The following is a 24,374-nucleotide window of genomic DNA, read 5'->3' as shown; positions in this document are numbered from 1 at the left end:
TACGCTGCGAAAAGTGAAGGTTGGAAATAGCAAAGTATCGAAAACATTTGTCGACAGTTGGTGTATGTGTGTGTATCACGGTTCGGCGATGTACGGCGCCTAGCTTTGCCTGACGTGCTTGGTCTGTCGGAGACCAGGCCAAGTTCTATTCGCAGCTTTCTACCAGTTGTGCCCTCCTCTTCGATCTGTCAGATCGTTGTCCCCGCTATTCAACCGACCAGACGTTACGACGCGACGCGTATCGTCAAAGTTTACCCGTCTGGATTGTAGTCTGCTTCGTTTAGTTAGCTTAGCTGTTAATGTTGCTGGAATTAGACCGGAGCTCACACTTCTATATTCTTAGCGTTATTATTTTTATCTAGTTTCTATTAGTTCTTATTAGACAACAGTAATTACACTAGCTAAACGTTATTAAGTTGCCTTGCGATTAGTAAGGATTGGCTTCATTCTATTTTCGATGAATTTTATGTTATCACGGTCGATCTTATGATAAGCGTTTATTATTTTGTTTACCTTTCTGTAGTCTTTAAAGTAGCTGTTAGAGTCGATTATAATTTTACACAAAAAATATGTGTTTTCTGAAAACGTAAAATTTTAAAATTAACTACACATTAATCTATTGCTTCAGTAAATATTCCTCTAAAAATGTATTACTGCAGATGGCCATTTTAAAATTAGCCTAAGTTGATTTAGCGAATCGGCTTGTACAGTTCCTTAAATCTTGTCAAGTTAAATTTCTGATTGGTTTAGATCATTCGTTCTCAAAGTGGGCGATAACGGCCCCTTGTGGGCGCTGTAGGCTCACAGAAAATTGGGGGCGTTCAGGCGGTCTATAGGAAGGCGAAGACTGATTATAAAAAGACAAAAATGATGTGTTTTTTGATATTTCAAACTAAGATTAAATACCTACTACACTAGTACAAAAAAGTAAAGGGACACCAATATTTTATTATAAAAATGATTGTATTCAAACTATTTTAACTTACAATCAAGAGGCTTAGAGAGACGAATAAAAAAAAATTAAAGCTTGAATACTCCGCTTTTTTGACTGTATACTTCAGATTTCAAAATTCATCAGATTAAAAAAAAATTTTTATTGAGAAGAAAAGTTTTAAAAATTTCCAAATCGAATCGTCGATTTGGAAATGTCGTAACAATCGTTAACATTTACGTGTATTATGAATACATGAACATAATAAATCGTTAATTGTGAAAGCATAATCGTTAATACATATGTACATTATGAACATGAACATAGTAAACAAAAAAAAAAAAAAAACAAATAAAGTAACAACAAATTGATATAAGTACTAGAAAAATTTGAAATATTTTCTAACTTTACTTCAAACATATCTTCTTCCGTGAGCCGATTACGCCACAAAAATTCACATAAATAAGTATCAATCGTAGTTGTAGCGGTACCATTTTCTTTCTTGCTGCGTCGCTTAGCACATGCTCATAAATTTTCAATATTTTGTGTGCTAGCATCATTCTCCGGATCTACAAACTTTTTGCTGTGGTTCACTGTATAATGTTGGAAATCGTAACCTTTTAATAAAGGAATACTATCGTAGGCTTTCCACTTATTTTATCAGATGTTATAGTTTAATCTTTCTCAGTGCAATATGTTATGATACTAAGCAACGTTTCTTTTTTCCTATCAAAACACATGTGTTTCACGACAGATGCCTCCCAAAAAACCAATGATTTGGCAACACACGACCTCTGTTATATTTTCATTTTGAAAAACTAGATTCGTCCATTTCTACTGTCATTCCTGTCCACCAATTTTTTTTTGGGGGATTCTTCAGTATATCATCAGCACATACTTCATGTAAATAGTTTTTCCAATTTGTGATTGCCTCTGATGCCATTCCCAATTCAGGTTTACAAAATTTTCTAGTTGTATATGCCTTCGACCAGCAGCAGTAAATAAACATAATTATATCAAATGATAATTGCGTATCTTGTAACCGTGCATTATTTATTGCGTAACCCTATTTCTGATCGACAAGTTATTTTTTTTTGCATAGCCACCTATCACGCATATTTAAATTCAGTGTCATTAGATATTCGTTTTTACACTTTCGAATCCTGTGTGTAATATATATTTTTATCTTGTAAGAATTTTACGTCACTTTCTTTGCTTCTCATTTCTCGAGCGATTGAAAATTATTGTAATTTTACATTTACGAGCCGTATATTGTAAAAATGGGGGGGGGGGGGGGAGGATCCGCCCCCCAAACCCCCTCGAACAATCATTATATTTCCTTGATTTTGGACATTAAAATAATTTTAAAATCAAAAGAATTGAAAAAATAAAATTTTTTCTAAATTGAAAAAATAATTTTTCCTCGCCAAATTAAGTTGTGAACGTGTTAGGAACTCATTCAATATAACCATTTATATTTATCTATTTTATAAATATAATTTAACCAAACTTAATCTACGCTCGCTAACCTTGACTATATTTAACAAAGTAATGTTTTGAGTATTTAAATAATAAATTCAGTAATGCAATTAATCAAGGTTAGCGAGCGTAGATTAAATTTTGTTAATTTTTATATATAATTATAAGCAATAATGTGAATTGCATTTTTTGTCCAAAAAAATTTTTTACCTGTTTTCTCGCCTAAAAATTGTTTTTTTTTTCAACATAATAATTATTTTTGAGTGATTTTGAGTTGATTTGGGCAGATTGGGTATCTGGTTTGACATAGTTATTACAATTAATTGGGTATCTACAATTAACTGTTGATGCATGCGTATTGCGTGTGTATGCAACAGTTCTGCTAGTCTGCAGTAAAATTGCATTATTGTTTAATAATTACGGTCTAAATTAATTTATTTGTAATAATTTTTTAATTATCCAAATAATATATAATAATAATTTTATTTCCAAATCACCTGATGAAAGATACACGTTCACCACCAGACAATCCCGGTGGGTTAGATATAAAGATGCTGAGAAGTAGATGTCATTCTACCAAGAATAACAATCCGATCACACTTTACAGTAATCAGTCTTCGCTTTATGTCATCATATCACCCCCTAAAACTGTCCATTTCAAATATGGAATGTTTTTGTAATAAAGCGCATGGTCGACGGTTGCATTATGTAACGCGTTTAATTAATTTCAGTAATAGTTCATTATTTTGTTCATACGACAATATAGTGTAGAAATTTTTCACCTTTCGAACGGTTTCCTTTTAAAAATTACATTCGGGGATAATATTTTCTCGTCCGGATATATCAGCACAGCATCACCGAGCTAGGTTGTTTTTCGTAACAGGCAGTTGGTATCCGAATACTCATTGCACCTAAACTTTCAATTGTTGATGGCATTTCGAAAGTAATTTTACTTTCGGTATCCTGTCCGCATTTCCAAATTGATCTATGGAATAATTGTTTCTTTTTCGTAAATTTGTGACATATTTGATACTTCATCAGTCTAGCTTGTTATGTTTCTAGTAGCCGCTGTACTGTTGTCGTTTTCTTCAAAAAGAGAAACTACGCGCGCAAAGAAATTGGCGTATCCTGTTTTATTACCTTACCGATATTTAATTCATCGGCGATTTCCAAGTTTTTTATTCGACACACATCTGTAGAATCGCGTAACCAAACGGACGTAAAGTCCACATATACGCTGCAAGTTTCCTTTTTGTGGATGGTTTTTCTGCCGAAATCTCTCCCTTATTTTTATTGATTATGAGAAATTCGTTTTTCTTCTTTCGTCACTCCCGAATCCAGGATTCTGTTACATTAAATTTTTGCCTGCAATATGATTTCCATGCTTCTTTTCGTGAACAATAACATGCAACCTTTCTGCAAAAGTAAAACGAACGCAGTACTTTTCGCTCATTCTGTAATTCTACTCTACTCCAACGTTTTACATTCTTAATGTTCGTCACAATGAAACCTGATCATAAAATGACTGCAAAATAATCAATAAAAATGTTTTCATTTGAAATATGAATAGCCTACGTGTGAGAAAAATGAGTGAGACAGTTTCTGATAAGTCTGGCATCAGGTGGTACTTAAAAGTTTAATCTTCTAATACCGGTAATTACAACCAGTCAAGAGTTTTTGTTTTATCTAAATCATTTTATTTTACTGAGCATAGGTTTTTAGGGAAAACAAAATAGTTTGATTACATTCTATATGAATTGATTAATATATATATATATATATATATATATAAACGTTTAATGAATACAGCATTAATTTGAAACCTTAAAATCGATGTATGTCGAGAAGGCAATTTTTTCAACCATCATTCTGGACAAAATGGTGTGCATGATACACGGATGTATTTGTTATTTATTTTTATTTCCTATCGGATGATGGACCATGGACCACTGAATGTGAAGATAGGAGGAGAAAAGATTATGGAGGTAGAAGAATTTTGTTATTTGGGAAGTAGAATTACTAAAGATGGACGAAGCAGGAGCGAAATAAAATGCCGAATAGCACAAACGAAACGAGCCTTCTGTAAGAAATATAATTTGTTTACATCAAAAATTAATTTAAATGTCAAGACAAGATTTTTGAAAGTGTATGTTTGGAGTGTCGCTTTATATGGAAGTGAAACTTGGACAATCGGAGTATCTGAGAAGAAAAGATTAGAAGCTTTTGAAATGTGGTGTATAGGAGAATGTTAAAAATCAGATGGGTGGATAAAGTGACAAATGAAGAGGTATTGCGGCAAATAGATGAAGAAAGAAGCATTTGGAAAAATATAGTTAAAAGAAGAGACATACTTATAGGCCACATACTAAGGCATCCTGGAATAGTCACTTTAATATTGGAAGGACAGGTAGAAGGAAAAAATTGTGTAGGCAGGCCATGTTTGGAATATGTAAAACAAATTGTTAGGGATGTAGGATGTAGGGTATACTGAAATGAAACGACTAGCACTAGATAGGGAATCTTGGAGAGCTGCATCAAACCAGTCAAATGTATGAAGACAAAAAAAAATTGGATGACATAATAGATTGATGAACCAACTCTAGCTTCAATGAGATAGACATCTGATGTAGTATCTCTTGGTCATTATTCTGAACTTGGTGTGTAAAAATATTCTACTCTACTAGATGAGAGTGACAAGATTAGAGATGTTTTGCCTATCACATCTGTGGCTGTTGATTCTGTTAAGAGATCAGGCAAGTTTCCCTAAAAAGCGCATAAAACTAAAGTAGTATGACAAATTATGCAATCATCTGCTGTTATCAAATGAATAAGTAAACACTGGATTGAACTTAAATTTACTGTTATTGTTTTCTAATTTCTCTATAGAATTTACTAACTGTGGTTATTATAGGCCAATTTTTTCTCTGAAAAAAAAATTCTTTTAGATGAGTTATGACCATTTACGCATTACAGCTATTAAAAAAAGCAATTGTTTCTTAAGTAAAAACCAAAACATCTGTTTATTTGGTGGGTGAAATTATTTAAATTTGTGTCATTTAATAATTGATACCTTAATCATATGCCGCTTTTTACTTTCACTTATTTACAGATTTTTAAATCTGAAAATAATTCTTATTATTTGGGCTTTATTATTTCTACCTATGAAATGTATCTCATTTATAAATAATATTCATACTGCTTGAAAGAAGAATGAGAAAAAAGATAATAAAGAAATTTATTACCTTTTTGTAAAATTTTACCGCAGAATTGGTTTTACTACTAAATCTAGTTGTTTATACTATTCATTTCTTAGATATTTTGACATATCAAGGTGCTGAGATTAACTTCTAGCTTATGTTGGATCTTAATTAATTTATCTTGTAGTTGCATCTAATTATTATTATTCAACAAACTTTAGAAATTTCAGTTGATGTAAAGAATAGGGATGGATTGCTGGACCAGTGTGCGTGTGTGCATGTTGCTTTAGTGCATTGTATGTTGAGGGATAACTGATCAGTAATATCTTGTGTTTCAAGAGTTTTTGAAATGTGGTGTATATGTCAATGCAATCTGCAGAAGTGCTAGGTGCTCTTAGGAAGCTATTCATTATAGTGACAATGGAAGCTTCATTGAGTGGCTCTATTGCTGACAAAAATCTGATCTACCCTACTCAGCGTAAAAGATGCTTCTTTATAACTTATCTAATAAGCCTGTTTCTTTTTTATTTTAAATTATTATCGATGTAGTTATTAAGTCATTTAAAGAAATTTGATAGAGTTGTGATTAAAAAATATATATCTGATCGGGTCTTGAAAACTTTAATTAATTTTTTCCCAGTTGGTTTAGTTAAGTATTCAACAGAAAATCCTTTGATTTATCATTAATAAAGTTTTTCATGTAATGCTTTGAAGTACATTTACAGAGTTATAGAGATTTGAAATATATGTTAATTTATTACGTATATATGTTTAATAGAGATAATTATAATTGATCTTTGATTGTTATGTCATTTGTTGAATAAAGTTGTATTACCAGTGGAAACAATCAATACTATCAAAGATCAGGAAAATAAGATAGAGAGCTATGTATAAAAAAAAATTTAATGGGATTAAACATTTATTTAATGGTGATTTTTTTTTTGTCAATCTTGTGTAAACATATTAAAATTTAATTGAAATATGCCTTGTATAGTGTTAACTAGATTTTTGTTTCAGTAGTTGAAACAAGTTTATTGTCTTCTGACTATTTTTTAAAATTGCACAGTCATATTAATAATAATAAGTATTACATCTCTTGTAAGAAAACTGGAATTTTCTCATGGAATGAAGTTTTTATTGATTTCCATTGGAAAAATATTGCTGTACTTCTCATATCAGATGTTTTCACTTTCTGTATTTAAACATTTTTTTCTGTATTAGAATTTTCTTATTTTTACACATTTTCTGAGAACTTATAATTATTGATATTTACATTGTTTCAAACAGTAATTTTCTTTTCTTTTTGTATTACATTACACGGTCTGAAATACGCGTATGGAGAAAAATGCCCTTAAAATAGGATATTTGAAATCAAGCAAATTGTTCTGATTTATAACAAGCAGATAATTTTACACCTTTTGTTACACTTACAATTTTGGTTTATAGTACTTTAATGTAAAATTTATTGTAACAGCTAATACTTGATTATGGTTAATATATTTTACTTAAAATTTAGGATTGCATGTACGGACTGGAGGTGAGGAGGTGAAGATGACTGCAGAGACGACACCAGTAGCACCTCCTGGAGGTGAAGCTGGTCACTGTCAGTATTATAATCCAGAGTATGCACGCATGGAGGCTTGGCTTGATGAACATCCTGACTTTGTTCAAGACTATTTTATCAGGTCAGTTTAATAACTAACTTACAATAACTAGCTAGGGTTGTTAATGCACAATAACTATATGATTGTGTTTGTATTATTACCTTTTTGCTTTTAATATTGACTTTTAATAACAGTTTAAACTTTATTATCAGTCTGCGATTAATCACTTTATTATTAATGATTGCATTTGCACTGATTTAAGCTGCATATTTGTCAGTTATCATATTAACAATTAACATTTCGTATTAACAATTTTTTGATATTGAATAACAATGTTAGGATTTGAAAGTTAATATTTAAAAAAATTTTATTGCAATTTTTTGTTGGAATATAGATATTTTGAAAAATAAAAAGTAGGGAGTGATTGAATGAAATTATTGATCTCAAAAATACACTGCAGTTGTTCTCCAAAAAGAATTAAATCATTCTTATAAGTCAGAGTATTGATATTGATTTAATGTATTTTTCATTATTTAAAAAATAATAATTCAAAATATTTTATGGAAGTAATAAGTTACTGAACAAAATGTGTTCCTTGTTTTCTCTATGTTTGTTGTTTTTAAAAGGTTTAATCTTATTCCATTAAACAGTTTAATCTCTGTTCTGTTAATTGTCATTTTTACAAAATATTGGAAAAAGTCTCATTCCTGAAAAAAAAAAAAACAAATTAAATTATTTCACTGGTATTGATTATACTGTGATGTTAATTTTTCATATGGACTGCACAGTCTTTTTAATGATGCATTTGATTGGTTTGATCACTTAACATTCTGTATTTTTCTGGATTAAAGTTAAAAGCTTGTTTTCTTTTAATTCAGAAATAATAAATTATAAAACAACCCTTTCCAAAATAATCCTTATTATGGTTGGAAAAAAAATCAGGAAGATTAATATTTTACGTGAATCTGTAAAATCTTTTATTTCATTTTTATGATTTTTTTAAACCTCAGAGATCACCATTAGGTATTTCTTCAGAGGGTGAGATGAATGCTAATTTTTGTGAAAATGCCTTGCCTGATGGGGATTTGAACTCGGGACCTCCAGATGAAAGGCTAAGACGCTACCACTCGCACCACATAGGCCAGCTGTTATCATTGTTTACCTTGACCAAAGGTCACTAGTATCATTTGAATTTTACAAGTTATTTTTCATGCAAGTGTAGCTTATCTTTTGGGAAATAATTTGTGATAATTTTTTTGTTTATCAGTAAGTGTGATATGTAATTGACTAGTTCAGATGTTGATGTAGACTGAAAAATCTGTTTTGATTGTAGAATATAATTATCATCAATATTCTTGTGATTTATGGAATTTATTATATGTGCTTCTGTGCGTTGATGTGTTCATACATTCTTTATTTTCATAAATGTGGTTTTAGAATTTTGTTGAAATTGTTAAATTGTAACAGATAATGTAAAAATTTAAATTTGCAATTGTTGAAGTCTTCTTGGTTTTATTTAGGAAAGCAACTCGACATGTTGTGGATGCTTGGCTGGTGTCGCATGCCACCCCAACGGGTTCGTCCGGTGGGTGCTGTGATCTTGGTTCTCCTGTTCAACAACAGATGCCATGTCCAGCATCAAGGGCCAGTTCTGGTGCCACTACTCCAGTACGGAAGATCTCAGCTCATGAGTTTGAACGTGGAGGGCTTCTCAAACCTATTGTAAATACAATTGATGGAACTCCAACATTCCTTTCTGTTAGTCCTATGTCTGAGGTAACTGCTACGCAGGGTACCAACAGTAACAACAACTCCTCATCGCAAAACCGTACCCAAAGGCGGTCCAGAACAGATCTCAGGCATCTTGATGAAAAAGAACTCATATTTGAATTGGTATGTATTTTGATTATGTATTGTTGTCAAAAAATTTATGTGTTTAAAAACGACTATCTAAATAGTACTGGGTGTTAACAGGAATCTTGTCAAAATAAAATTATAAGTTTTATTTTCTGCTGGAATTGTCTTGTTCCAAGTGTAAGCTTTTATGGCTCATTAACTACTATCAGCACATAGATCTTTACTTTGTAAATCACATGAAATAATATCCTGTGTTGAAAAAATTTGAATTATTAATTTCGTTATCGTTTAATTCATGTAATATAATTGAATCTCTCTTTTTTATAAGATCAGTACTTTTATAGAAAAAATAAAATGCAGACATTAAGATAATTTCATACATATAATGAATGACTTGATTGTATCAACTGTTACAGTAGTTGAAATTACAGTAACGCGTACAATACATCAACTTAGGCATAACAAAGCAGCTATATTGAAAATTAGGTCTATAAATACCAAAAACATGCTATGATATCTACCATAGTTCTCCAGAGTTTCAAGTAATAGAAAGAAACATAAATTGATTTTTTAGTAATTAAAGTCTAATTGTTGCTGTATGTGCTGAAAAGCAACAGTTGCCTTTCCTTGTTAAAATGTGCTTAATTTTATAATATACTAGAGATATATTTTGATGAAATTAATTGAGAGGTAAACCTGCATTATGAAGAAAGATTACAAATTTAAGAATTGTGTAAAGTTATGATATAGGACCAACATTATGTTTGTTTATCTTTTGTTATCAGTTACTTGGTTTGTCCATGAAAACTTCCCATTTATTTACTAGTCTCAACATATTTGATTTGTCTTCACCTTTAAAGATTTATGTATTGTTATGTTACATCTTGGAGTTTTACGTTCTACACCCATTATTAAACTATTCACCATTTGCTGTCTTAATGTATGTTTTTAATATGGATAGTATTTCTTTAGGTGAAGGTTTTAATATAGCTTCTTTTTCCAGTTTATCCCAAATCTCCCTATTTTCAATCTTATCAAAATAAATTTTGATGACATTAATTTTATCTGCATAGCTTTTGACATTCTTCTATACTACTGGATATCAAAAGACTTTATTCATTGTCTTATCTGGCAGTCTTACTGCCCAATTTTCATTACCACAAAGCACAAACATAAAAAAAAAAATTTTTTTTTTATTCCTCATTTTCATTGATACCAACAAAGTGATTTTACCATAAAGGTCTCCTTATTTTGTGCTAACTGCTTTTACTCCCTCTATGAATCCTGAGACCTTGCTGATGGTGAGGGGGCTTGAGTGCTCAGAGATACAGAGTAGCTGAACCGAAGGTGCAACCGTATAGGAGAGGTACCTGTTGAGAGCCAGACTAAGGAATTATTCCTTAAAGAGGGCAGCAGCTCTTTCAGTAGTTGTTAAGGGGATAGGTCAGGATGACTTAAACAGTCATTTCAACATCACTCAGTCTTCTGAGTACTGCACAGCTTAAAGCAATGGAAAACTACAGCTGCTTTTTTTCCAAGAAAATGTAGCTCTGCATTTTCATATAACAAAGACGGAGGCGCCTTCCTTGGTAAATTAGTTCTATGTTCGGATCTCCACTTGGGAACTACTAAGGAAGGGGTCACCAGAAAATTAAAAAATAACATTCTACAAGTCTGAGCGTCGAATCTTAGAAGTCTAAAAAAGGTTGGTAGTTTAGAAAATTTAAAGAGGGAAATGGATAGGATAAATGTAGATGTAGTAGGAATTAGCGAGGTTCGTTGAGTAGAGGAAAATTACTTTTGGTCAGGTGATTTTAGAATAATTAACTCGGCTTCAAATAATGAGTAGGTAGGAGTAGGTCTCGTAATGAACAAGAAGATAGGGAAGAGATATTATTGTCTATATGCCTACAAGTGCCCATGATGATGATGATGTAGAGTGTGTATACGAAGAAATTGACGAAGCAATTATACATATAAAAGATGATGAAAATTTAATAGTAGTTGGAAATTGGAATGCAAGCATTAGAAGAGGCAAGGAAGGAAATATAATGGGAGAATACGGGCTGGGCAAAAGGAATGAAAGAGGGGACTGACTTATAGAGTTTTGCACAAAGTTTAATTTAGTTATTGCCAACACCCAGTTTAAAAATCATAATAGAATATGCACATGGAAAAAGCCAGGTGATGCTGCAAGATATCAGATTGATTATATCATAGTTAAGCAAAGATTTAAAAGTCAACTCATCGACTGCAAAACTTACCCTGGAGCAGACATTGATAGCGAACATAATGTAGTGATAATGAAATGTAGATTGGGGTTTAAAAACGGAAGAAAACCTGAAGAAAAGGTGTAGTGGAATTTTTGAGAAGCTTGAGGAAGAGGAGGTAAAGACTATTTTTGAGGAGGACATTGCAAGAGGTCTGAGTAAAAAAGATAAGGTAGAGAATGTACAAGAAGAATGGGAGAATGTTAAAACAGAAATTCGCAATCAGCAGAAGCAAACTTAGGCAGAACAAATAGAACTGGTAGAAAAGCTTGGATTTCAGATGATATATTGCAGCTGATGAATGAACATAGAAAATATAAGAATGCCAGTGATGAAGAAAGTAAAAGGAACTGTCGACAATTAAGAAATACTATAAACAGGAAGTGCAAAGTAGCGAAAGAATAGTGGATTAAAGAAGTGTTCAGAAATGGAAAGAGAAATGAACATTTCTCTTGTATACGGTGTATACAGGAAAGTTAAGGAAAATTTTGGTGAAAATTTTTGGTAAAATAGACGGTGTATACAGGAAAGTTAAGGAAAATTTTGGCGTAATAAATTAAAATCTAAGAATGTGTTAAACAAAGATTGTTCACCGATTTATAATACGAAAGGCAAAGTCGATAGGTGGGTGTAATATATTGAAGATTTATATAGAGGAAATAAATTAGAAAATGGTGTTATAGAGAAAGAAGAGGAACTCAAAGAGGATGAAAGGGGAGAAACAATACTGAGATGCGAATTTAAGAGAACATTAAAAGATTTGAATGGCAAAAAGGCTCGTGGAATAGACGGAATATCTGTAGAGTTAGTGCACAGTGCAGGTAAGGAAGCGATTGATAGATTACACAAACTGGTATGTAATATTTATGAAAAAGGGGAAGTTCTGTCAGACTTCAAAAAGAGTGTTATAATCATGATACCAAAGAAAGCAGGAGCAGATAAATGTGAAGAATACAAATCGATTAGCTTAACTAGCCATGCATCGAAAATCTTAACTAGAATTCTGTACAGAAGAATTGAGAGGAGAGTGGAAGAAATGTTAGGAGAAGACTAATTTTGTTTCAGGGAAAGTATAGGGGACATAAAAGCAATTTTAGGGCTCAGATTAATAGTAGAAGGAAGAATAAAGAAAAACAAACCAATATACTTGGCATTTATAGATAGAAAAGGTGTTTGATAACGTAGACTGGAATAAAATGTTTTGCATTTAAAAAATTAGGGTTCAAATACAGAGATAGAAGAATAATTTCTAACATTTACAGGAACCAAACAGCAACAGTAATAATGGAAGAACATAAGAAAGAAGCCGTAATAAGAAAAGGAGTCCGACAGGGATGTTCTGTATCCCTGTTACTTTTTAATCTTTACATAGAACTAACAGTTAATGATATTTAAGGACAATGTACATCTGGAGTAACAGTACAAGGTGAAAAGATAAAGATGCTACGATTTGCTGATGATGTAGTAATTCTAGCTGGGAATAAAAAAGATTTAGAAGGAATAATGTATGGTATTGATGAAGTCCTATACAAGAACTACCTCATGAAAATAAACAAGAACAGAACAAAAGTAATGAAATGTAGTAGAAATAACAAAGATGGACAACTGAATGTAGAAGTAGGAAGAGAAAAGATTACAGAGGTAGAAGAATTTTGTTATTTGGGAAGTAGAATTACTAAAGATGGACTAAGCAGGAGCAATATAAAATGCGAAATAGCATAGGCGAAACGAGCCTTCAGTCAGAAATATAATTTTTTTACATTAAAAATTAATTTAAATTTCAGGAAAAGATTTTTGAAAGTATATGTTTGGAGTGTAGCTTTAGATGGAAGTGAAACTTGGACGATCGGAGTAGAGTGTACCTTTAGATGGAAGTGAAACTTGGATGATCGGAGTACCCGAGAAGAAAAGATTAGAAGCTTTTGAAATGTGGTGCTATAGGAGATTGTTAAAAATCAGATGGGTGGATAGTGACAAATGAAGAGGTGTTGCGGCAAATCGATGAAGAAAGAAGCATTTGGAAAAATATAGTTAAAAGACGTGACAGACTTATACGCCACATATTAAGGCATCCTGAATAGTCGCTTTAATGTTGGAGGTACAGGTAGAAGGGAAAAAAATTGTGCAGGCAATGTTTTGACTATGTAAAAGAAAGTGTTAGGGATGTAGGGGGTTTACCAAAATGAAACAACTAGCATTAGATAGGGAATCTTGGATACCTGCATGAAACCATCCAAATGAAAGACAAAAAAAAACTGCTTTTGATATATTTCTTGACCTCCTTTTTAATTGTTCTGGTTAAGTAAGCGATCTAAAAAATTTGTGTTATGTTGTCCTGTCATAATTTGCGCTTTATATTACAGTTTGTTTTTTGTCTTTAGTGTAATTTGCATTAAGTTTCCTTCCTACCAATAAACAGATATTTTTCCTTATTTGTACCTCATTTTTATTATGAGCTTAAAGAACAGTAGCATAAGGAAATCTTATTCTATTTTGTTGTTAATTTCTTTATCCATGATTTATTCTTTATTATGCATACCTTTTTTTCAGATTGTTAATAACTTCAGTATATGAGTTGAAAAGAAGCAGGAGGATTACATTTGTGATAAACCTTTCTGTGCTGAAGCTTGATTTTCTGAATTGCCAATTCTTATCATAACTGTATGATTCTTATATTGGATACAAAAATAAAACTTCCGCTTATTTATAAATCATATTTTCTGTTAAATTTAAAAATGTTTTATTCTCTACACACTGAGTGTCTCCTCAAAATAGATTAATGTCAGGAATGTTGGTTTATTTCTTCAGACTGTTTTCTAAGATTAATCTGAGAGTTAATATTTCATGCAATCACGCGCTAGATAAAGCCAAACTGATCTTCATCTAGTGTCTTGACTCTGCTATCTAGTGTTTGATATCATTATTATTACTGTAGTAGAAAAGACATCACGTTAATTTGTTTGTTTGTTCCAGGTGAAAGACATATGTAATGAATTGGACGTTCGTTCACTATGTCATAAGATCCTACAGAATGTGAGTACTTTGCTTCATGCTGACCGAGGATCATTATTTCTAGTCCAGGGAGAGAGAGAACCTTCTGTTCCAAAACAGCCCTTCACAGGTTCACTACCCCATAACATTACAACCAGTATTAATAACAGTCATAACCACAGTTCAAGTAATCATATCCGACAAGGACCAGGGCCTGTTGGGTGTATCAGTATTGAGGAGCCTGCAAGGCCAGAGCTTAGTACAACACCTCCACCAAACATCACTTCTCCTAATGCCGGTAATGTTGTGGTCGGATCACCTGTAATTGGCTCAACAAATACAGGTTCTGTACATGAACAGTCTGCCACATTCAGCACATCCACTACAAACATTCGTAACAACCAGGGCTGTCATTCATCTCGGTGTCTTGTTTCAAAACTGTTTGATGTGTGTTCAAGATCAACTCTTCAAGAAATGGAAAAAAAAGAAGAAATCAGGATACCATGGGGTATGGGTATTGTTGGGTTTGTTGCTGAGAGTGGAGAACCAGTCAACATTCCTGATGCGTATAAGGTTAGCATATTCAAATTTCTGACATATTTGTATTTTTAAAATTCTTTGTTTATAAAACATATATATATATATATATATTTATAATACATATTATATTAATCTGATCAACCTAAGTACAGAATAATAAAATAGGATGACACCTACCTTATTCCATAATTCAAGGAAGAGTGCTTTCACAAGTCCCTCGCATCATCAGTTGCTCTATATAATTTTTCAAATTATTTGTATCGAATTACACATTAAAATTGAAATTATAAATCCTATACTATACATAAGATTTAAAATTAAAATTATTAAAAGATCCTTTACCAAATTAAAATCAAAACAGAAATTAAAACTAAAAATTACAAAAAAAATTAAAATTAAAAATAATAGATAAAATACTTAGAATCAAAATGAATTTAGATTATAAGTATAATATAAAGAATGGATACAAACTTGTAAATTAATTTAATGACTTAAAAATTGGGGATAATACCAGGATGGTTTGTTATGATTAGAGACCGGATTCTATGCAACATGAAAAGCTTGAAATATGCATGAAAAATCCTTAAATTTGCATGAAAAGTGTCAAAATATGCAACTTTAAATAATAAAAAAAATAGTAATGTTTAGTTTTTTTTTATTTAAAAATCAGTATACAATTAGTAAGTAGTTGAATAACATATCAATAAATTTGATAATTAACAATTACTTAACATTTTGTTACTTTTGTAAATGTAAACAATCAGGTACTGTTCCAAATGTTCGGTAATAAGATTGTGTCTTCGATCACTCAAAATATTTTATAAGTGGATAAGATCATTCCACATCCACTGAGGTAACTGTGCAGTATTTGAATTTGAGTGCTACGTTAGCACTTATTGTTTCTGAGAAAAGTTCACCCGTCCCATTAATAAAAAACTATTAATTCGATACAAAAGTTCAAAGTCTGAGTTATTGTTAAAAATGTTTTCAAATTTTTTTTAAGTTTATACAGGAATACTTCTGGTAATGTGGAATTGATTTGGTGGATTTTATTCATTAACTTAATAGATTCAGTCCATGCCAAACCTTGAGTTTCAAGGTTTTTAATACTTGCAAGTATGTGGAAAAAATGAGTGCCAATCATAGCTATGTTTTTTTAAATACTACAATCGTTAAATGCCTCCTTGGACTGACAAACTGCCTTAACCTTTCCACTATGGAAGTCATTTACTACACCTTTGATGGCCCCAAAATGTTCATTGTAAAACAGTACTGCTTCAATCCATGTTCCCCATTGAGTTATCACTAGTTTGGGAGGTAAAGGCACATTTGGCAGTTTTTCTTTACAGGCATTATTGCAAGCAGGAAACACTCTTTGTTGATGAAACCAATTTATTTACATTTCCAAACATGGATCATACTTCTTCAGCGAGTCGATGTACTCTGTGAGTAAAGCACCTCACACGAATCAAATTGGGATAAAATACTTGAAGGGCTTTGGCTGCCTTGATCATATAGGGAGCAGCGTCTGAGAGAAATATAAACACTCTTTCATCTGCAGAAGATTCAGGAAATAGTTTTTTAATACTCTCATTCACAAATCTGTTGATCGTAGAATGATTTGTCTTTTCAAGGTCTTTGAGGCCACCAAATAGTTAGAAGAAGGTTCTAGTTTTAATGCACCGACAATTAAATTTAAAATGTAATGGCCACAACTGTCGGTAGTTTCATCAGCTTAAATCCAAATAAGGCTATCTTTGAGTTCATTGCATATTTCTTTCAGAACATGTAGGTAAATTGTTGGTATATAATTTATACGCAATGTTGATTCATCTGGTATATTTTGATTCAAGCAGTATTTTTGCAGACATTTTTTGAAGGTAGGATTTGCAAGTTTGTGAGGAGGAATATTACTTGTAAGTAATGCTTCACATAAATTCATGCTAAAGTGGTTTTTTAGTTTACCGTTGGAAGTGAAATCACTGCTAGTTGTTGCTGTTATAAGTTTTTGCCGTGGGCCTTTCTTTTGCAATCTTGCGATATGAAGACTTGTCTTGACATGCTAGACTATTTGAAACTTTTTTGTGCATGAAATATTTTTGTCGCAAACTTGACAGTATAAAACATTTCCGTCGTATGTAAATGTTTCAGGATACTCAGCTATCCACGAAGAGACACTTTTTTTGGGAGGCATGGTACACATTAAACTTTGCGCAAATAAATAAAAAACTAAACTGATGCAATGAGCACATCAACAATAACATGCGTAATTTAGTTGCCTAGTGGAAGGAGTGCTGCAGTAGATGTCCCCGACGCAGAACGGTATCATCCGTCCTTGTCTCGTGTGAGTCTGTGTTTTACTTGGCCTCATAATAATATCCTACCAAAACAATAGATGCGTGGCTGCTAAGTGCGCTCAAGAGCTGTGCAGCTAATAAGTTTGGCTGGCTATAATGTAAGATTTCATTTATTAACAAGGTACCCTACTGAAAAATATTGTAAATATAGAAAAAAATATACATCATCACTAGATTTTAAGGAAAATATGTAATAACCAGTGAGAATGGGCTTAATATGCAAATGCTTATAATCCGGTTTCTAGTTGTGATATTAGTAACATGTACCATAGCATACCCATATATGAAACAATCAGCAAAATAAAAAAAATAAATTAACACAGTCATGAAGACCTTTATTTATTGATAATATTATTGTTGTTATTAGAAATATTTGCCAACAGAATTATTTTAAGTTTTGAAAGTAAAATTGTTTGTTGCATTAAGTAATGCAACATGAACATAATGATGAACATAGTAATGAACATAAGTATGTTCATGATATTTTACTTTGGACTAGGTATGTTGATGATATTTTTGTGGTCTATAATACCGTTACATATAACAAACATTTAGTAATTTTGAACAAGTTAAATTTTTATCATAATGAATAGAAATTTACTTTTGAAATTGATAAAAATAGGAGAATAAATTACTTAGATGTTGGTATTGAAATAGTTAATAAGAATAAAAATAATCAATTTATAACTTCAGTACATAGGAAACCTACAACCACCTAAACCACCATACATTGATACTCAAATCATCCGTAGTCACACAAACTTAATACATATATGAACATGGTTGTAAGAGCAATCAATTAACACAAAGTATAATGGAAATAATAATAAATTAAATAAAGAAATAGATATTATAAAACAAATTGTTAAATATAATGCTTATAATGAATCTTTTGTAGATAATATATACAAAAAACAAATGTCAAAAATTACCATAATACATATTTAATACCAATAAATAACACAAAAAATTGACAATGTTTATTTAAAATATGTATATACTGATAATATTGTTGAAAACATAAAAATGGTTTATGATAAAAATTTATTTAACCTGCATACCAGACAAATAACCAATTAATAAAACATTTAAAAAATAATACATGTACTGCTTTATGCGGTTTACACAATTTGTGTTCTATTTATAAAATTAAGTGCAATGATTATTACCATATTTATACAGGTAAAATCACTATATCCTTTAAAATTAGATTTGATGAACACTTTTGATAACATAAAAGTAAAAAATTGGGTTTCTATAACATTTCTGATTATCTTATTAATAATATACATTCAATATCCAATATTCATACAAATTTGGAAACACTGGAAATTAAAAAATACAATATTAATACAAATAATAGGGTTTTTGACATTTTAGAAAGATATATATATATATATATATATATATATATATATATAATATAAAAATAAATTTAATTTGATCAACCCACATTCAGGTTATGAGATGACAATCATAAAAACTGCTGTAGATAGCAGCACTTCTTTAGGCATTGATAGTTCATAATATTTCAACTCTGTACAGTCACATAACTTTGGCTAACTAGTCCACATGATTTCTATTTTGTTTTTATTATTGATTGTAATTTTAAATTTTTAATGTAATTTTATTAAATGACTTCATATTTTTTTATATATATACAATTTTTAATTTTAATTTAAAAAAAAAAAATTTTAGTTTTAATTTGGTAAAGGATCTTTTAACAATTTTAAATCTTATGTGTAGTGTAGGATTTTTAATTTCAACCTTAATGTGTAATTTGGTACGAATGATTTGAAAAATTATATAGAGCAACTGATGATGCGGGGGACTCACGAAAGTGCTCTTGCTTGAATTATGGTATAAGGTAGGTGTCATCCTATTTTATTTTATTTTATTATTCTGTACTTATGTTGATCGGATTAATATAATTTGTGTAATGCAGAGGAATACCATTCTCGAAAGATTGATATTAGAAAAAAAATTACACATATACACTGCATGCTTTTTTTTGCTTAAATGTTTTATTACCTTTATTTAGTGATTAATAATGTTAACAGTTCTTAATTCATGTATAAAGTTGTTTTTACTACTGTTGTAGATAAATTTAGGGTAGTTGGCATGTACTGAAATTGTATGTGTAAATTAGGGTATATACTAATTTTCCCAAGAATATCCACCCAAAAGTAAGTGAGAAAATTTTTTGTTTGTCTATTTCATATTATTATTATATGAGCCAATTTTTTTTATAAACACGTGAGATTATTAGGGAGAGGTAGGTTGTTAAATCTTGTTCACAATCCTAGTATTCATCAAATGATTGGTGTAATGTTTCTCTTACTATACTTCATTATTGCAACTCATTGTGAATTGTCTTGAATAGGTAGCTTATTCCTTAAACAGTAACTTTCTGTATCACTTCTGAAGTAAAAACTTTACTTAAAATTCAGACATGTGCAGTATTTACTTGTTTTTTCAAAAAGCCCCCATTTCCACCCCCACGGTCCGATTTTGACCATTAACAAACTCCACTGAGATGTTGGGATGAGTTATTTTTAAGGAAGTGTTTGAAAGTGATTGGCACAAAATTATGGCAGTTATCATGTCCACAAGAATGTGAAATATATATATATATATATATATGTTTTTTTTTTTGAGCTGACAGTGGTTTTGGGATCTGGGGGATGTGAAGATATGTTACAATTTTCCAGAAGTCGAATCATGGTACCCATTACAATAGGTGGCTTTCTTATGAAATCTACCTAAAATTGAAGAGATCAGAAATCCTAAGTGCATCTTGGATTACAATCAAGCAATAAAGCTGTTGACCTGAGCAATCAGATGTCTGCTTATTATTCAGTTCTGAAAAAAATCAAATAGATGATACTGAAAAGTAATGTTTGAACTGGGGGAACTGCTGTGCTCAGCTCATGGTACGTCTATAACAAAATAGCTACGTCTAAGAATTGTTTAGTAATAAACTTTTGCCGATCACTGGCTAAACTGCTTTCCGGACAAAAAGCTGAAATAACTCCAACCCTAAGTCAAATATGTATTCACACATTTGTTTGACCAGAAGGTACTAGAAGAAAGAAGTGCAAATTATGCTTCGGATGCTCAAACTTGTGTCAAAGTTTGAGCAGCAAAGAAGCTCATAAAAAAGCTAAACGGGTCATCAGTTACTCTGATGATTGTGAGAAGAAACCTGGCCTTTGCTTAGACTGTTGCAATGATTACCATTAGAAGTTGAACTAGTTTTTTTATGATTTTTGTTTTGCGATGGATTTTTTATTATGTCTTAACTTCATCAGATATGATTGTACTTAACGTTTTCATTTTAATTTAACAAGAAGTAACTAATGTTTTAAAAATTTTCATATTTTTGGTTTAAAAACTATTAATTGCCATTAAAAATTCATAACACTGATATTTGTAATACATTTTCATATACTTTTGCTTATGTCACCATTATTTTTATTTTTTTAACCAATGTCTTTAGAGGTATCAATATTAAAAAATGATTAATGTGATAATGATATATATTGATAATAAACTTTCATGCATTTCTATTAAAAATGTTAATGCTTTTATTTTGATGAATTTATTACAGATTAGGAAAAGTTAATAAAAAAATTTGTAATACTTTAAAAGCGGTTCTTATGTTCTCAAAAACGACTAGCCATATTGAATACTTTATTTGGTGTTTGTTTAGTTAACCTACAGTACGTTGTCATTTAACTTAAAGTTCATGTAGCCACCAATAGCTGGATGTATCATAGAATGCCTACTTGACTGAGGCGACAAGTACGGACTGGAATGACAGTCCTGATTCTGTACCTCAAGGATAAGAACTGCTGAAATTTAATTCTAATAAAGGTTGCTCCTGTGGTGTAAGCAAATAGTGTCTCGTGATGCCAGAAGCAAGTGTAAGAAAGTAAGAAATTGTGGAAATGTAAGAAAGTCACAAAAATTCAGATACTTTGGCCTGGTGGTAATAACTCCAGTTTACATGTTAAAAAGATTAATTTCTGTAAAATGATTAGTAATTAATATGTTACAATTTTATATAATACAGACTAACAAAATATGTTACTGTCAAAATATTATTATAAAATACCATTATTACTACTAATGTTTAGTTTGTTTCATTAAACAAGATTATAAAATCTAACACCTTAAAACTATGGTATGTCAAACAGCTAGGTTTCAAAACATGGGAGTTTTCTACTGGAGGAGCTACTTAGCAGCATCTTCTTCATTATAGTAGAATAAAATAAATTTGCCTACATACTTAAAGATTTTTCAAACCTCTTTAGAATAGGTTCATTAAGAACATTGCTACGAGAACTCTACTGAAGAACATGCTGCTAATTATCTCAAAAAGGCCCTTTGGAAGAAACAATTACATTATTTTGAAATATTCTGTTACTTTATTTAATATTTGATTTTCTAAAATATCCATTTTGTTTTTACTCGATGTCAATAATATAAAGTGAATAATGAATAAAAAATTGGTAAGTAAATCTTAATAATTACTATTATTTATCATGAAATAGCTTTTATTACTTTTGTTGAACTTGCACTGTAGAAATGTATCTTATATTTAAGGGTGTAAAATGTCTTATGAGAATTGTTTGATCTTTTCATTCCTGGTAGAACGGTAATAAACTGCAGTAGAAAAATAGTGATGGAGTTTAATTGTGCAAAAAGTGTACATTTATGGTCATGTAAGTGTATGTATTTAACCCTCTCTGAAATTGAGGATTTTCAGTTGAAAATTATTTATTTATTTCTACTGAAGGAAAGTTTAATGAAAGAAAGTGTCTGCATTTTTTGTGATAGTTTAAAGATATTGTAACAGGTAGAAAAGCTTCCAGAAAGAAGAAAGAGTGATAAAATAAAAAAGAGAATCTAGAAGAAACAACAAAGGAATTCTTTGTAGAAAAGTGTAGTAGAAGATGCAGACAGTGAAGATTATGCTTAAATAATCAAAAGGATGGATGGTTGGGTTCTGGTTCTGCTGTATAGGAGACATAAATGTTGCTTGGTACCAGCATTGGAGACAGTAGTTTTTTTAAGTCTGAGTTCAGTGCAGTGTGCGATAAAAGTGATCACTGTAAGTATTTGGTATTAAACACGTGAAGAGTGCATCATGAGTATTCAATTTTAGACAGTGGTTGAAAACAAGAAGTTGTTAGGCGAGTTATTTGTGAACAGTGTTCGGTGAGTGAAAGTGACAGTATTCTCTTCATTTGTAAAGAGTAGGGTTAGTTCTTTTGTAAATTGTAAAAGTGAATAATACAGTAAATTGTATAAAGTGAATTGTATGATTTGTAGATTTTTGTTCTATTGTTATCTTGTTCTTATTTCAATATTAGTTTATATTAGTTACTATTCATTTTTTGGTAGATTATAATTGTGTTTGGTATTTAAAATTTAATTGCTAATAAATTAATTTTGTATTTAATACAGAATTACTGTTCTGTACTTTATAAATTACTGAAGTGTAATAAATTGTATTTATAAAAAATTATTTTGTGTGCTATCTCTCTATATCCTTGTCGAACTGAGAACACGTGACAATATATTGTAACATCTCTTTAAAATGTATTTTTTTAGTGGTCGGGTTTTTTTTAATAATGACAATTTCTTGTTATAATTTTATAAAAAAGTTAATTTATAACACTTGGTTTTATCAGTTAGTGATTTCTTGTATTTTCTACAAATTTATTTTCAAAAGGAATGGAAAAATCCATGAAGTAGTTGCCCAATACTCATAAAAATATTTTCTAAGGGCAACCCAAAATATTCAGTTATCTAGTTTTATTTAACCAAATAAATTTATTTTGTTATTGCTCAGTTATTATTAATAAGATATTTGTGAACTCCTACTGTTAAGAAAGATATAAAAAATGCATTTTTTATTGTATTACTTTGTTTCTAGGATGGGCGTTTCAACCATGATATTGATGTAAAAACTGGGTACAAAACTAGAACACTTCTCTGTATGCCTATCAAAGATTGCAATGGAGAAGTAATTGGTGTTGCTCAGGTATGTCATTATTAGATCTGTGTGGTAGGTAATCTGATTTAAGTCCCTTTTTTATTATTATGACTGTAAACATGCTTTTACTATAATTTAATGAAAAAGATGAAATGATCACTGAAAATATGTTAGATCCTTGCTGGGAATTGAGCATGAAACCAGTGTGTGTTAATTAGTGGTCTTCATTCAGTTGTCAATTTTAGTTTAGTGTCATTATTTTTTAAGTAGCATTGACTGCTGCATTCATGAGTCTACTAATGGCCAGCAGAACAAAATGGAGGTATGGGCTGAAGAAAATACTGATTTTTTTTAATATTGATGTAATAGGCAATCCTGAGATTTGCTGTCTTCAACTTTTTTCTTTTTTTTAAAATCTTGATAATGCTTTTGCATATTTTAATGAGGAAAATGAAATGAATGAAATAATAGGTGAAAAAATGCCATACCTAGCCAGAAATTAAACCCAAGACTTAATGGTTTAGAAAACGGTATTCTAACAATTGCACCATCTGGCTGCCAAGTATAATTAGCATGTCTATTTTAATAAGAATGACTTTTATACTTGTTGCAGTCAAAAAGAACACAAAATTTATATATTACCACTTTTTAAATTCTTAATTTAAAAAAAATAAAATATTTATATATCTATTTCTAACGTACCATTTCTAAATCTATTTCATTTTTTTGTGGCTTTTCAGGCTAAATGTTGTGTACATATTTGGAGTTATTATGAAAATATTAATTTACACTTAAGTGAATTTTATTCAAGAATATTCTTGCTAAAATATTTTTATTGAACTTTTTTTGACTTTATATAAAACTGATAAGTTATTCCTACTGGATCTAATATCATCTGAAAACCTCTTCATCAATAAAATTGCATAAATTATTGACCCATGTTTTCTTTTTTTCCAATGATGTTGAAGAGTTACATTTTTTCCCATGAATAATTTTGTAAATTATCTTCTTTTTGAACACAAAGTGTATGCCCTTTTACTTCTGTTCACACCAGTTATTTATGAGTTCCCAACAAAGCACTTGCCATATATGATTTTTATTAATTAAAAAAAAAAAAAATTCATCAATTTTTTAAGATGTTAAA

The 24,374-nt window shown here is 30.5% G+C and overlaps 1 protein-coding gene across 9 annotated transcripts in view; it reads left to right on the top strand.

The window, feature by feature from the left end:
• Positions 1–24,374, top strand: part of LOC142329797 (dual 3',5'-cyclic-AMP and -GMP phosphodiesterase 11-like) — a 623,752-nt gene that overhangs the window by 546,608 nt on the left and 52,770 nt on the right. For all 9 annotated transcript variants that reach the window (XR_012757596.1, XM_075374625.1, XM_075374633.1 and 6 more), the window contains 4 exons: positions 7,124–7,292; positions 8,732–9,104; positions 14,312–14,902; positions 23,171–23,278. Coding sequence is in view for 8 of the 9 variants with exons in the window: in XM_075374617.1 (XP_075230732.1) it covers positions 7,124–7,292; positions 8,732–9,104; positions 14,312–14,902; positions 23,171–23,278 (1,241 nt within the window). In the remaining variant the exon portion in view is untranslated. The remainder of the gene's footprint in view (positions 1–7,123; positions 7,293–8,731; positions 9,105–14,311; positions 14,903–23,170; positions 23,279–24,374) is intronic.

This window comes from Lycorma delicatula, chromosome 1 (genome assembly GCF_047948215.1).
Source record: "Lycorma delicatula isolate Av1 chromosome 1, ASM4794821v1, whole genome shotgun sequence".
Lineage (NCBI taxonomy): Eukaryota > Metazoa > Arthropoda > Insecta > Hemiptera > Fulgoridae > Lycorma > Lycorma delicatula.
Note: the sequence above shows the minus strand (reverse complement) of the source record. Positions and strands in the feature narration are given on the sequence as shown.